This window comes from Gracilinanus agilis, chromosome 1, assembly GCF_016433145.1.
Source record: "Gracilinanus agilis isolate LMUSP501 chromosome 1, AgileGrace, whole genome shotgun sequence".
In the NCBI taxonomy this organism is placed as follows: Eukaryota; Metazoa; Chordata; class Mammalia; order Didelphimorphia; family Didelphidae; genus Gracilinanus; species Gracilinanus agilis.
In genome coordinates, this window is record NC_058130.1 from 374514450 (window position 1) to 374530002 (window position 15553).

At 36.7% G+C, this 15553-nt stretch overlaps 1 protein-coding gene across 1 annotated transcript in view; it reads right to left on the reverse strand.

Moving 5' to 3' along the window:
- Window positions 1–358: 358 nt before the first annotated feature.
- Window positions 359–15553, reverse strand: part of GHR (growth hormone receptor) — a 33006-nt gene continuing 17811 nt past the window's right edge. The window contains exons 5-7 of the mRNA XM_044681290.1: window positions 13499–13608; window positions 6761–6830; window positions 359–3495 (exon numbers count right to left, since the gene is read on the reverse strand). Of these exons, the coding sequence (XP_044537225.1) occupies window positions 2527–3495; window positions 6761–6830; window positions 13499–13608 (1149 nt within the window). The 3' untranslated portion in view covers window positions 359–2526. The remainder of the gene's footprint in view (window positions 3496–6760; window positions 6831–13498; window positions 13609–15553) is intronic.

A 15553-nucleotide genomic window follows, 5' to 3' on the forward strand; every position in this document is an offset into this window, starting at 1 on the left:
GATCTTAATCCAACCAAAACCTTTAGCTTGGACTCTTAAGTATTGAGTCCCAGGATCAAGTCCTGCCCTGCTATTTGTTATAGTTTTAAGCAGGCGAGGCCTTGTTGGAGTTCTCAAATCAAATTTTGTAGAGATCTGCTGCCTTAGTCTATCTATGGCCTGGTTGTGGTTGGATTAAGACCACTTAACATAAGCCAACATCTCCCTCCCCAGACTTATTTTAGCTTTTACATTGATGTAAACTGGCCCAATTCCATGATGGCAAACTCTTCTTACAGAATCAGGAATCCACAGTGTGTAATCAATCATACATGTTTTTAATGTTGGCATTTGATAATAAAAAACACATCCTCATGGATCCAGGAAAATAAATTTATTAAATTTTGAAGGGAAAAAAATCCACAGACATAAAGAAGTTAAATATAAACCGAAAGACACAACTATTCATACTGGTGAATAATGGCTTGTATAACCAGTAAAGTACCAAAATAACATTCTGAGCTTGGTTGAGGTATTTTTAAACTATTTTTGGCTATAGAAACTTCGTCAGCCTATTTGAGTATAGTAAGAGACTTCTTCCAAAAACGTACGTAGCTTTAATTGAATTAGTGTTACATTTATGAAATCTTACATGAAACTAAATAATGAAGCTGTTAGAAAACTGCAGTAGCAAGTTAGCAGAAGATCTAATAAACACTTACTACAAAGTCACACGCTGGACTTTCCAAACCCAGTTCCAGCAACTGGCTGCAGTTCTTGCAAGAAAAGGGGGGGATCGAAAGTCCCTAATGGTGTTCTTCATGTCTTAAAAATGCCTGTGCTAAATGGGCAAATCCCATCAATAAAGAAGGTGAAATTCAAAGTTTCATCTGTCATACTTTGTGTATTGTTTTTTCTTCAAATGAAGTCCATTATCTCCCCCAGACGGTATTTTCCTTTTTAATAACATACTTTTTGGGGAGAACTTTCCTCACATTCACTAAGAACAAAAGTGTTTTTTTAGGGACCGATTCTCTAGTTTGTGGGTTATATATATATGTATACTCCCTTTCTCCTTTTCTTTCCTATTGCCAGCTTTTGCAGCTGACTCACTATTCACTAACATTTTCTTTGAGAGGATCCTAGGGGAAAAACTAAGGGAGATGAAATTCAGATCATATGGTTTTACAACCCACAAAGAAACCCTAAGAAAGATGTTTAGCATGGGAGAAAGTTACTGATATTGGTTTATGGGACCTTGTATTAACCACAAATGTCATTTATCTATGCTGCTCTTGTCCCTGATTATGTTGAAAGATGGAGGCTGTCTAGAAACTGTGGGGGAAACTCCCCCAAACCCCAAACCAAGTTTCCTGAACAACATTGGCCTCTGTTCCCTGTTCATTTCATTTCATCTGGTTTCAACTTAGAAAATGCTTCATGTACCTCATCCTCCACTTGTGAAACAATGGGATAAAAAGCAGGCCCTATATGCAAAGATATAGATGCCAAGGCTACAGTGCTCATTTTGGATTCTCCCATGGGCTCAAAATCACAGAAGGTGCAATTGCAGTATTTAAATGTTCTGGCAAAGAAACATCTGCTCTAACTTTTACTCCTCTCAATACCTACTGACATTGGCATGGACCAGGTTATGGTGGTGAATGGATTCTTTGCTCTTACTGTTTTTGTACAATTTAAAAGTTTGTCTGAAAACTTAAACATGTATAAGTATGCTGAAAAAAAAACCTTATGGTAAGATGAATATGATTTTATAAAGTAAGTCACTATAATCACTTTAGAATTATTTAAGGATTCATTTTTGGAGGTATAAAAATGACCCTATAAAAACTTTTTTTGATATTTTATTTTATTTCATTTTTGCTTCTTATTTTTGTTGCAATGACCAAAACGGAAACCAGCTTTGGTAAAATTGCAACGAATACATTCTTTAGATGGATCAGCATAAATTACAGTACACATTGTGTACCATAATACAAAAGAGCCGTGCTTTAAGTCTAGAATATTAAAATATCTTTACCCATTTGTATGTCAAAATAAATGTTTTACTTACCCAAACTACTTCTGCCTTCCTGTTTATATTGTATTTCGTTTTTCCAATTACCAATTTTAAAAAAAACGACATCAAACAACTCAGTGTATGGTATGATTTGCATTAAATTCTCCTGAACTACAAAACCACCTGATTTTAGCTTTTTCAAAAAGCATGATTTACTATACATTAAAAACATAGTCATTCAATGTTTAGTATCACAAAATCAACACCCACAATAATAAGACAATCACTGCTACTCAATGGTCTTGGAGAGACAATGCTTTAAAATATTTACAATTCACAATAGGAAAGAGTCTGATTAATGCTTGTGTGTTTGTGTGTGTGTATCATGTTTCGACATTTCAGGAAAAAGCGCTTAAGAACCACCAAAAAAAAAAAATAATGTTTAAACATTGTTTTGGTTTAAGCAGACAAGTCTAAGCCATCTTTATGCCATTAAATATATATGCGCAAGGTAAAGGAAAGAAAGGCTAGGGCATGATTTTGTTCAGTTGGTCTGTGCTCACGTAGCCACACGAGGTGAGGAATTCTTTGTCAGGCACAGGCAGCGCGGTCGCGTTGAGTACAAGGCCCTGGGGAGACTGTACTATGTGAATGGAGGTATAGTCAGGCACAGGCATTTCGGGATTGGAAGGTCCTCCCGCTATTCCAGAACTCACAGCAGTAGTGGTAAGGCTTTCTGTGGTGATGTAAACATCTTCCTGGCTAAAGCTCGGCTCCATCCTGGGCTCTGGCTCAGCATGTGGGGCCATAGAAACACATTTTTTGGCGTCTGCCTCGCAGAAGTAGGTGTTGTCCATGATGAAGTTTCCTTGGCACAGCGAGGCTTCCCGGTGCCCATCACACGGCGATATCCCTGCCTTATTTTTTTGCCCAGGTGAGAGAACGACGCTTCCTGCAGGAGTAATGTCGCTCACCTGGGCATAAAAGTCGATGTTTGCCAGCGAACTCTGGTTGCTCAGCTGAGTGTGGACAGGCAGGCTGGCCGACTCGATCCCGTTGGTGAGAAGTGGTCTTGGCTTGCCGCCTTCCGAAAGGAGGACGCCACTGGGGGGAAGAGTCGTTGGGGCATCGCAGGTGGGAGGTGACTCCTCGTTCTTCGGATCGAGGCATAAAAGATCCGCTTTCCCCTTCATCCTTTGTGAGTGAGCAATGTCTGAAGTCCCATCACAGGAGTCATTGGTACTCAGATCAGTCTCCAGAATGTCTGGCTCATAACAGCTCGTACGTCCAGAGTCGTCATCTTTTGCCCCAAGGTAATTCAGGGATTTCTGGCGGTCACTGCTCAGAAGTCTGTCTGTGTCTGATTCTTCCGTCTTTTCATCAGGATCATCAATATCCAGCTCAATGAACTCAACCCAAGAGTCGTCATTGTAGAATTGAGGCTTATAGCTGTCGTGGCTGGCTAAGATCGTATTTACCTCTTCTAATTTTCCTTTCTATAGAAATGAAGGAAAATAAAATACTATGAGGAAAAATTCATTTGATCATGTAATTTATTTTATTTTATTTTTTAAACCCTTACCTTCTGTCTTAGAATCAATGCTGTGTATTGGTTCCAGGGCAGAAGAAAGGTAAGGATTAGGTAATGGGGGTTTGGTGTCACAGCTGGGAAATGTCTGAGGCCAGATTTGAATCTAGGACCTCCTGTCTCTAGGCCTGGCTCTCAATCCACTGAGCCACCCAGCTGCTGCCAGTTTATTTTACTTTTTAAAAAAATCCTTACCTTTTGTCTCAGAACTGATATTGTGTATTGGTTGTAAGATAGAAGAATGGTAAGGGCCAGGCAATGGGGGTTAAGTGTCATAGCTAGGAAGTATCTGAGGCCAGATTTGAACCCATAATCTCCCATCTCTAGGCCTGGCTCTCTATCCACTGAGCTAAATAGCTTCCCTGATCATATAATTTATTAAATAACTTTTAGAAGGGAATAATAAAAACAATAAATACCAAATGAATTATGACAATAATAATAATATCCTACATGTAATAAAATACACAAATACATTCAAGAATCTAAGACTTCCTCAGCATAAAATCTTTCTTCTCTAAGACATCATTAACAAGCATTGTAAGTATTTATTATATTATTATACATATTATATACCAATGGAGATCACAACCCATTTTTGACTAAATAGATAAGCCTTAGGAAGCTTTCTGACATGGAGATAGTTTGAATAACTAGAAACAGGATTTGAACCCAAGTCTTCTCTGTTCTATGTCACACTGCCTCTAGAATAAAACAAATACACAAGAGGGAGATAGCCAATAAGGGCTCAGTTCTGGGAGCATGTGTGCTTGATGAGTTTCCTAGAAATAATAATGTGAAATGGAGAGGCTTTGCTCTCTCTTTGTGAGCTTCAGAAAATTGGTGGTGGAGGTGGGAGGAAACCCAGAGGGATCTGAGAGCTGGAGTCTATGCAAGTTTACAAGAGTTTGCAAGTAACTGAGTTTAGTGAGAAATGAAATCCTTGGTGAGCTACTTGACTGAATGTAGCAGTACATAGCAATTGGTTCTTCTACTATGGCTATGCTGTATTCAGAAATGAAAATGACAGGTGAATGCCTGTAGCAACTTGAGTGACTTCACTCATACATTTGTACTAATTGTTATAGAGGTCTGAGAACTAACTGGCATCTTGAAATTTGTAGTTTAGAAGGACAAGCAATAGCTCTTTGGGCTGAGGGAACAATATAAACATTGATATACACATCAGTGCTTTCTGGCATTCTTCTCTTAGAAAAGTGAGTACTTGAACTTCAAATGGAAAGCTTCATCAACATTGTGATTCAGGGATCAGATCCTTTTTGAGCTTTATCCTGTTTCAGAGCTCTTCTGTCTAACAAAAGCAATCAATTTTTCTCGTGATCAGAATCTTGCTTACCTAAAGGCAAAAATCTGCCTTTGTTCGAATTAATGCATGTTTAGGGTTGCAAAAAAACCAAACATTTCAATAATGCTTCCTTGTGCTGAGTTATTTGCTCTTCTTCAGTTTAGAACCATCAATTGGGGTTTTCTTTCTCCCTCACATTAGAGAAGCCCTAGAAAGGATCCTTTATTCAAGTGCCCTGAAGAAGCACTGGTCAATCTCCTGAGAGGTGCATAACCATCATCATTATTATTTATTTTTTATTTTTTAAAGTAAAACACTTACCTTTCATCTTAGAATCAAAACTATGTATTGGTTCCAAAGCAGAGAAGCAGTAAGGGCTTAGTAATGGGGATTAAGTGACTTGCCAGGGTCACACAATTAGGAAGAGTCTAAGGCCAGATTTGAACCCAGGACCTTACATCTCTAGGCTTGGCTCTTGATCCACTGAGCCACCTAGCTGCCCCCTGCCATCATTATAGTTCATGCTAATTTATTTTACTACATATGACACTTGGAATGCTTTTCAATTGTGATAATTAGATTAAGTCTACACTGCCCATCTTTAGTCACCAAAGATGAGAGCACCTTCCAATTCTGGGAGGTCCTAACCCATGTATGCTAGAGTGAACGACGAATCAGAATCAAGGGTCTGCCCCCTACGCTTTCTATGAGAAGCGTCTATTGTGATTGGATACGCAGGCTAGGGGAAGGCACTGGAAGTGATGCATACGTAACCCCTATAAAAAAGGGAGTTGAGTGAGTGAGGTGGCTTCTGGTTTGGTGAAGGGGACCTGAGAGAGCTTTGCTGGTTCGTGACCAATACTGTTCCACATGGTGAGTTTAAAGACTGAATCTTCCTGAACTTCATTTTATAGATTCTGAGAGTGAAGTTTGCTCCATTCACCTCCGGGCCTCAGGCCCTTTACCCCTCCGCTGAGGGTTAAGATTTACCTGGACTAATCAGTGGGATAGATTCTTATCTCTATACTTCCTCTCTCTTCTCATGTAAATAAATTTCCATAAAAGTCAATTTTGATTTGAGATTATTCTTAATTGAGGATTGATAATAGTTAAACCCTCTGGCGACCATCCTTAATATATTGAACCCATAAAACCCCTTTTTCACCCTTACACAACTACTGGATAAATTTTACCTATTTAATAAGCAAAAGATATAGTGCTTATCCTTTAAGGTCCCCTACTTCCACAATCAATTCCATATGTCTCTTTCCGCACAAATTACCTTGTAGTTTCTCTTTCTATACTGTGTATATACGCACAAATGTATATATGTATATATGCATGTAAGTATGTATGTATCTTTCTTTTTTTCTTCCTTCCTTCTTTCCTTCCTTCCTTCCTTCTTTCCTTCCTTCCTTCCTTCCTTCCTTCCTTCCTTCCTTTCTTTCTTTCTTTCTTTCTTTCTTTCTTTCTTTCTTTCTTTCTTTCTTTCTTTCTTTCTTTCTTTCTTTCTTTCTTTCTTTCTTTCTTATCTATCTATCTATCTATCTATCTATCTATCTATCTATCTATCTATCTATCTATCTATCTCTGTTGTCTTCTCTTATAAAATGGGAGCTCCTGGAAGGCTAGGACTATTTTAGGTTTGCCATTGGTCTTGTTGACTGATATTATGAACATTGTAAGTTTTATTTTCAAAACATTTCAGGTCACTTCTATCACAACTAACAGAATGAGGAATTTTATATTGTAAAATTTTTTGCTTTGGAAGGAAAGAAACCCCAAACAAATGTGAAGCAGGTGTCCTGGGCAGGAATGCTCAGTATAGACTACCATCCTTAATCTAGACAAAAAGCTTACTGATTACCTTGAGAAGATCAGGATCAATTCCTTTAATTTTTGGAACTGGAACTGGGGGCAGAATCAGCAGCTTGATCCTTTCAAACAAAATTAAGAAAAATGGTCTGATTAATTTTTAAAATACATATTTCATTCTTTCAAAGGGTAGAAAAATATAATATTGGAAACACCGCCCTTATTCCAGAAACGTTATCACAAAGAAGGAGAAGAGAAAATGGAAGATACAAAAGGAAGTAAGAGAAATTATAGGAAAAGGTAGAAAGGAGTGCAGCAAAATATATATTTTTACTATATATTTTTTACTCATATTAAGGGCAGCTCTCTGGCACCCTACTCTCTTGATGTACACGTAGTAGGCTAATAGCTAGTTTCAGTTTTTAGAGTGAGATTCAATAATAGTTTCTGGGTAAGTTACAAGAAAGCAACTGTAGTGGGGCTTTTGTTTAATTTTCAAAAAAGAACACAGGGGAAAAAGGAATCTCTCTTGTTTTCTTGGTGAGAGTGAGAGAATCTCCATGACTTGCCCAAAGTCCCACAGGATGTGACAGAAGGAGGTTTCTGTGATTCCAAATTTATGACTCCCCCCCACCCCCCACCCCAATCACAAGATACCTCTCATTATGATCTAAGAGCAGGATGGAACCCAAAGACAATCTAGTTCAGTGATGGCAAACCTTATGGCATGGATGCCAGAGATGGCATACAGGGCTCTCTCTGTGGGCATGTGGCCACCCTCCCTTCCCCCTAGAGTTCATTACTAGAAAGACAGAGGACTTGGGTGGAGCTGCTCCCCTCTTCTTCTGCATCATGCTGATGACATTTTTTCACATCCTCTGCCCTCTGCCCAGCAGCCTAATGAGAGTGCTTTTTCCCTCCCCTGTGTGGGGTAAGGGGGTGGTGGGGTAAGCCCAACAAGTGGTGGTGGGAAGGGGCATGGCACACTGTCTTTGGGGGATGGAGTGGGGCCATGGCCTGTCACTCTGTCTCTAAAAGGTTTACCATCACTGGTCTAGTCCAACCTTTTAATTTTACAGAGAAGATGAACTGATTTGCCCAATGTCAGCAGCAGTGGCAGAACCAGATTAAAATTTAGGTCCTCTGGTTCCTAATCTAGTTATCATTTTATGATACCATCTTGTTAATTTAAATCTTCCTTTTTGATTCTTATTTTATACTCCCACTTCCAAACTAAAGCTAAAATTTTACCTAAAGAATCTACAGCAAGGGGCAGTGAGGTGGCAGAGTGGAAAGAGCGTCAGATCTGGAATAAGGAGATCTTGAATTCAAATATAATTTTATATACTTTCTGGCTGGGTAACCCTAGGCAAGTCACTTAACTGTCATTGCTTAGATACTGTTGTTCTTTGAAGGTAAGAGTTTAAAAAAAAGACAAAAAACTATAGCAATCTTTGACAGGCTTTATTATTATTTTTTTAGGTGGGAGGGGGCAGGAGCAAGAGGGTCTAGCCTTGAGATTTTAAGAGACTAGGGAATTCCTTGTGAGAAAGCTTTCTCTATTAAAGCAGGTCAACAATGATTCTTCAAACTTATGGTCTTATAAAATTGCCTGGGCACTGAGAATTTAAGTGACTCATCCAGGGTTACAGAGTTAGTATGTGTGAAAGGAATCTCCTTGCTCCTAGATTAGTCTTCTATAATCTAGGTTAGGGATTAAAAAAAAAACCCTTATCTTCTATCCTAGTAACGATTCTAACAGCCTCTGTCCTCAGGACTCAAATAGGGGTCTTTCTTTTCTTTTTTTTTTTTTTAAATAATTTTTTATTTTTAGAAAAAATTTCCCTGGTTACATAAGTCATGATTTTACTTTACCTTTCACCCCCTTCACCTCCCATCCCCCATCTCACCCCCTCCCTCCCACCGTAGCTAATTCACATTTCCACTGGTGTGGTCAGTCAAGACTTATCAAATAGGGGTCTTTCTGTGGACTTGGAGCCCAGAGACCAGACACCATGCTACGCTACTCTATTGTCTTCCATGAAGCCTGAAGGGCTTCATTGCTTCATCAGGCCACCTCCAAGAGCTGCTGGTGATCATATCTCTTGGCTATTTTTACAATAAAAAGTTCTTGGAACAACGAAAAAGAGGAGGAGCAAGGGTTAGGCAAAGGAGGTTAAGTGACTTGCCTAGGATTATACATCTAAGAAATAGGTCTGAGGACAGATCCAGAATTCCTCTGGACTCCAGGCTTGATACTTTATCTACTGTGCCCCCTAGTTGTCCCTAAGTTAGGGATTTTTAACCTGGTGTCCATAAACTTACTTAAATTTTTTTTTGATAATGATATTTCAATATAATTGGCTTCCTATATAATCTTATGTGTTTTATCTTGTACATTTAAAAGCATAATTTTGAGAAGGGGTCCATAGTTTTCTCTAGACTGCCACAGGGGTCCATGACATTAAAAGGGTGAAGAATCCCTGTACTAGGACATGCTGCCTTCTGACAGAGTTGTTTCATGGGTTCATTTGAAAGGTATGGAAAGTAACTATCCCTATCCTGGCAGTAAGAATAACTGATCAAATACTGTGACCATTCCAGGGCTTTGGCTGCAGTTTGGAAGACATCGATGGGAATAGCTTCAAGGAGAAAATCATTCTCGGAATATTCTCTCACCTGCCTTTTCTGGGTGGCCCTTGTTTGTTTTGAGTCAAACCTCCAGTGTGCTGATTCAGCAGGTTAACCACCAATTTTCAAATGGGAATAAAATGCAGAAACATGTCTTGTAACATCCTGTTGATTCTGTCTCCCTGAAAGACTATTTCTTTCCTTTGACTTTTTCCCCCAAATACAAAAATGCAGAGAGACAGAGTAACCCAATATCCTGGAACAGCTAATACTACATAATGCTCTAGAGGCTCCTCTTTCAGTGGTAGAATAGAAAAGAGCATCAGACTGAGGGACAGGATGCCTGGGTTCAAGTCCAGACTCTACCCCTTCTAGGGTTTGGGACAATGGGCAAGTTTCTTCTCTTGCTTCCTCATCTGTGAAATGCCCTCCCTGCCTGCCAGAGTCATGGTGTGGAAAGTGCAAACTGTGAACCATGGTGTTTTATAGAAATGTGATTTTTGGTTATCATCATTATTATTTTTTACCATCATTATTTTTTATGAGAACAATAACTAAATTTCTGGCCCTGGTTAGGCATGTTATGAGAGAGGGTTTTCGTAGGTTCCTACTAATTCATCCATTCTTTTCTCTTTCCTTGGGTCCCTGAAACCTTTGGGACTATGGCACATGTTGGCAAGATGGATGGCCAGGGACCAGGGTACTGTACGTGGTTGTGGAATGCATTGTAGATAATTGTTTTGGAACCGGTGATACTGACTCAGAAACATACACTAATCATAACAACAGGCCACAATATAGAGTAATTGGAGAGTTCAGTTATCTGGGTTAATAGAAGGATAGTATCATAGATAACTTGAAATTGTAGATAATAAAAAAAAATTACTTGGATAAGGCATGGGAAAATTTTTTGCATAAAATTTAATTTGTTCCTAGTGATCTGGTATTCATAAAACTTTGAACAAAATAATGAAAACTGCAAAGATGTGGGTATATTGTAAAGGTCTGACTGTCCAGCTTTGTCATCCTGTCTTCTTCCTCCTCTTCTAACATATTTATTATTTTCCATTTGTATGACAGAAACATTGGTAGCCAAAATCATCTCCTATACTTATACAAAAGATCTACTTATCCAATAATTATAATTTTTAAATTCAAAAATTTTAAACAAATAACGTACACATGAAAGTGTTTTCTATTATATTTTTTCCTATATACCTAGGGGGTGGTATATAATAATAATGATAACAATTATTATTATTATTGGATTCTAGATGTTGATGTAGAAGGGTAAAATTTTTTTTTCTGTGAATTTGAGATTTCATATTTTTCCTAGGACAGAGAAGTTACTATTTTTGAATGAGGGGGAAATCACTTGGTTTATGTGGTTTTATCTAAAGGCAAGATATTGGACTGAATGAACTTTTAAGTTTTTGTAAAGCAATCTTTATGATTCTATGTAACTCAACCAAAAATTTAGTTAGGTGCTTATTAAGGTCAGGGCACACTTTTGATCATTGGAAGAATAAAGATAGGTCACAGATTGGCAGAAGTAAGTATCCCATTATTTGAAGTTTTCTTTTATGGCTTAAAATATGGCTTATCATGATATTTTGTGGCACATAATATTGACTACCTCCTATTTCTATAAGAACATGGCAATTAGAGGACATATTTTCTGCATGTGGGGACTCTGTCAATGCTGAAAATGTGGGAGAAAAAAGAATTTTTTCTAAGATATGAAAGTTAAAAAAACTTTTCTGTAAAATACTTGGTTAATTTTAGTACAGAGAAAGTTTGGGGTATAATTTATTTAAAAAAGTGATAAAAAGAACTTTCTGAATTTCTTTAACATTATTTAGTTAGGAGGATTCTATTCTTTCCTTCCACTTGCTTTATTAATTCTGACAAATTAAATAATGTACACTGTAATTTACTTGGCTTTTATAATGTTTCCTGTTGATATGTGGCTGAGTGAATTACCTTAATTGTGGTACTTGAATGTAATGGGACATCATCACTGTGTATGAAAAGCAATGAATATGAAGAATGTAGAGAAGCATAGGAAGACTCATTTGATCTGATGCAAACTGAAGTAAGGAAAATAACATCTATAATGGCTGTAGCAATGTAAATGAAAACAATAACAAAAAAAGAAAATCAAAATTGAAGTATGTGTGACTATAATAATTAAACTTCACTCTAAAGAAGAAATATAAGAATATAGATCTCTCTCTTTGTAGAGATAGAGGATTGTATGAACATGGCATATTATATTGTTAGGTTCATTTGAAATATTGGTTTGGCTAACCAATTTTTTTCTTTATTTTTTTCTTTTGTTATAAAGGAAGGCTTTCTAGGTGGAGTGGAGGAATAATATATTGCAAAATTCACATGATATGAAAACAAAAGATTTCAATAAAACAACTTTCAAAAGACTGAATTATCTTTCTTTATAGTAAACTACTGTGCCTATGTTTAACAGCTTCATGTAAATTAGCTTTGCCTAAACTAGCTTATTGACTATACACATTGAAGTATTCAAATGGGGCATCATTTGTCTTTTATCTAAAGTTATTATAAGTTATTGATATTACTTCAAAGAAGCCACATGCAACTAACAAATAAAGAGTTTTGAATCCCTCCCACCCTGGCATTTTAAAAAAGTTGTTAATCTCCTATATTAAAGGCATCTTTTGATGTAGGAAATGGAAATGTTCCTGAAAAGTTGTATATTAAGTGAAACTTTAAAATCCAACTTATTTTTTCCAATAAACTTCATCACAAAATCAAAGGTTTGTCTCCTTGGAAAAATATATCAAGGACTAAGATGAGGAATCTTGGCATGCTAGTCTGGCAATACTTTCTTTACCTGCTGGGAATTATAGACTAGCTGTGGTTCATAGTAAGAAAGCTCAAAAGTTGTACTTTCTCTTTAAAAACAACAGCAACCACCCACAAAACTCTGAATAAACTCAAAACATAACTCTTCTTTGTAGTACAGTGGTAGTGTAGCACTTTGAAACAATTCACACACAGTTTTAGCTGGCTCTACTTCAGGCTGGACCAGAGGTTGCATAGTGGACTTCATTCTGGTGCCATTAGTGGCAGCAATATGGCATGATGAGCAACCCCAAAAATGCAAAGTTATTTGTATCTAATAATTTTTGTGTCTAATAATCTTTGCTTCTACTTTATGGACTTCTTCAAAAGAATTTTAATCCAATGAAAAAATTATTGTTTTTTTGATTTATAAAAATATACCATTGAAATAATTTCATACTTATACATTCAATTTACATATTTAGTATTGAGTTATTCATACCAAGAGGTATTTAAGCTTAAAAGGCCATGATCATAAAATATTTATGCTATCAGAGAGCTTAGAGATCACTCATTCAATGCTTTCATTTTACAGATGTTGAAAAAGAGGCCTATAAAATATCGGATGACTTCTTTAAGGTCATATAGCAGTGGCAAAGGAGGAAGAAGAAGCAAGGTTTCTTGGATTTTAGACCAGTACATTTTCTACCTCTCTAAGATTTTGTCTTGGATATAAGACTGTGAAGAGGAATATATGATTGAGATAATTATAATAATTTAAGTCCAAAATCTACTTTACTTGAAATAGCAAGAATGTTAAGACTATTTAAAAAAATGTTTGATGCTTGCCTTTTCTCCCCCTCTTCACTCCATAGGTATTTAAGCATTAGGTCAGAGCAACCAAGAATTCATTGTTAGCTTGGTGGTTTATCTGGATCATACCTTTCTAGGGTATATACCAATGTCTTTGCAGTATAGTTGTATTTTGTTTGAACTAGAACAAACATATGAAAGCAGAGTACTGGATTTGAAGCTAAGAAATGAACAGACGAGGTTTCCAAAATGACTGTATCAGGTAGGGATCTACCAGTGTGTGTAACCTATCCACTCTAGACATATAATATGTAATTCTTAAGGAATTTATGGCCATGGTTGATGGAGTCTAAACCAAACTTTGCATGAATACAGAACTAAGTATAAAGTCATACTGGATTTTGTTTTTCATTTTCATTTGGAATTTTTGGGGGAATTTATTAGGAAATAAGAATGGGATAAGGAATGGAAATCTTATAGCTCCATTGACAAAAAACCTTTCAAAAAAGCCTTTCAAACCTACCTTTGTTGTTTAGAAAGTATGAATACAAATAACACCACTGTCAGGCCAAATATTCCAAAGATAATAATCAAGAACCATGGAAACTGGAAATCTGAAATGCAAAATAAAAACTCACTCACACAAAGTTTTGGGTCTTTGAAGGGAAATCTATACTTAATGCTTTCCTTTTGGGATTAGAACTGAATAGTTCTCCCAGTTATTATTCACCTAGTGAAGTCAGGAGCCCTTTTCTCTAAAAACTGAGTGAAACCACACAAACATTCGTGATGTCCCAGAAGAATGCTTCTGCCCACTTGATGATAATAAGACTAGCTAACATTTATATAGTGCTTACTATGTGCCAGGTTCTGCTAAGCCATTTTACAATTATTATTTCATTTGATCCTCACAACAACCCTGTAAGGTAGCTGCTATTATGATCCTCATTTTGCAGATGAGGAAACTGGTTAAGTGACTTGCTCAGGGTTACACAGCTAGTAAGTATCTGAGGCAGGGTTTGAATAGCCCAGACCTCTCTCCATTGTTCCACCTAACTGCCCACTTCTTTAAAAGCATTTCAAGGTTTATTCACCAAATACAAACTTATTGTTTTGTTCCTTTATAAAAATACACCACTGAAGTAATTCCATAGATTTCTAGCATTTGTTTTTCAATATTTTGGCCCATGTGGAATTGGTGTTGGTGTCTCACTAAAATAAAAAGTCTCTTGAAGATCTTCAATAATTTTCAAGAGTGTAAAGGTGTTCAGAAACTAAAAATTTCAAGAAATGTTGATGTACATCAATGAAATCCCAAGCCCAGACTTTATCTCTACCTAGGATCAATACTTCTTCAAGGAACTGAGATTTCATTGATGTGTATATTTTCTCCATTGTAATACTTCAGTGACTTAAGTAGATGACTTTCAGAAATTGTGGCAGAAAAATTCATCATCCTTTGGACCACTATCTTCAAACTTAGGCAGGTTTTTCTACAATAGATGTACAATCTATGCCCCTACCTACTAGTGCCTCCTTCCCTGAGATTCTCCTCCATCTATTCTATTATTATGTTTTATGTACATATTGTATTTTATTTACATATTATCTCCTCCATTAGAATATAAGCTTCTTGAAGGCAGGGACTGTTTTTACTTCAGTTTCCCTAGAGCTTAGCACATACTTAAAACATAGTAGATATTAAATAAATGTTTGACTGACTGTATTTAAAGCCTTTCCAACTTGGTAAAGACAACCAGAGATTGTACTCTTTAGCATAGCCTTTGAGAATTTTGAGTCATCTCCCCTAATAGGGCTTTGGAGGACAATAGGTACCATATGTGGGATAAAATCTTAATATGTACAAATATCAAATACTACTAAAAGTAAGTGGTAATAGACTGAGGTTTGGAATCAGTATCATTACAGAGATTTTTAACTTCAATGAAATTTCTGAAATGGGATTCCATTTGTCTATCATATGTGAAAGTAGGCAGTTAACTTCTCTATGGTCTGCAGCATGTCAATTGATATATTTTCCAAATGTCATCACTATTCTGAAGACATTCCAGGAAGCTAAAAACCAACTTTGTTTTTAAAGATGGAAACTTTATGGCTTCTCTTAAAGCCCAATTAGCAATAATAGCTAGCATTTATAAAGTGCTTTAATAGTTACAAGTGCTTTATATAATGTTAACTGATTTGAGCAACTATTTAATGCCATTAAGAAATAAAAATTTAAAAATATAAATGAGGATAATTCTCTGTGCTTCTAGTTAACCTATATCCTCATTAATCTATCATGGAAATAGGCAAGAGTTAATGTCTTTGGACCAGTAACACAATACTAATGGCTAACATTTAGATTAACACAAAAAAATGCTTCCACTCTAGAATAGCATCTCACTTGTCAACATACTACTTAACCTGGATAATTTTCATGGAGTTACTTTAATAGCTTGGCGCTTCTCATTTCCTCCCTCCCTTCCTCCCTCCCTCCCTCCTTCCCTTCCTTCCTTCCTTCCTTCCTTCCTTTCTTCCTTCCTTTCTTCCTTCCTTTCTTCCTTCCTTCCTTCCT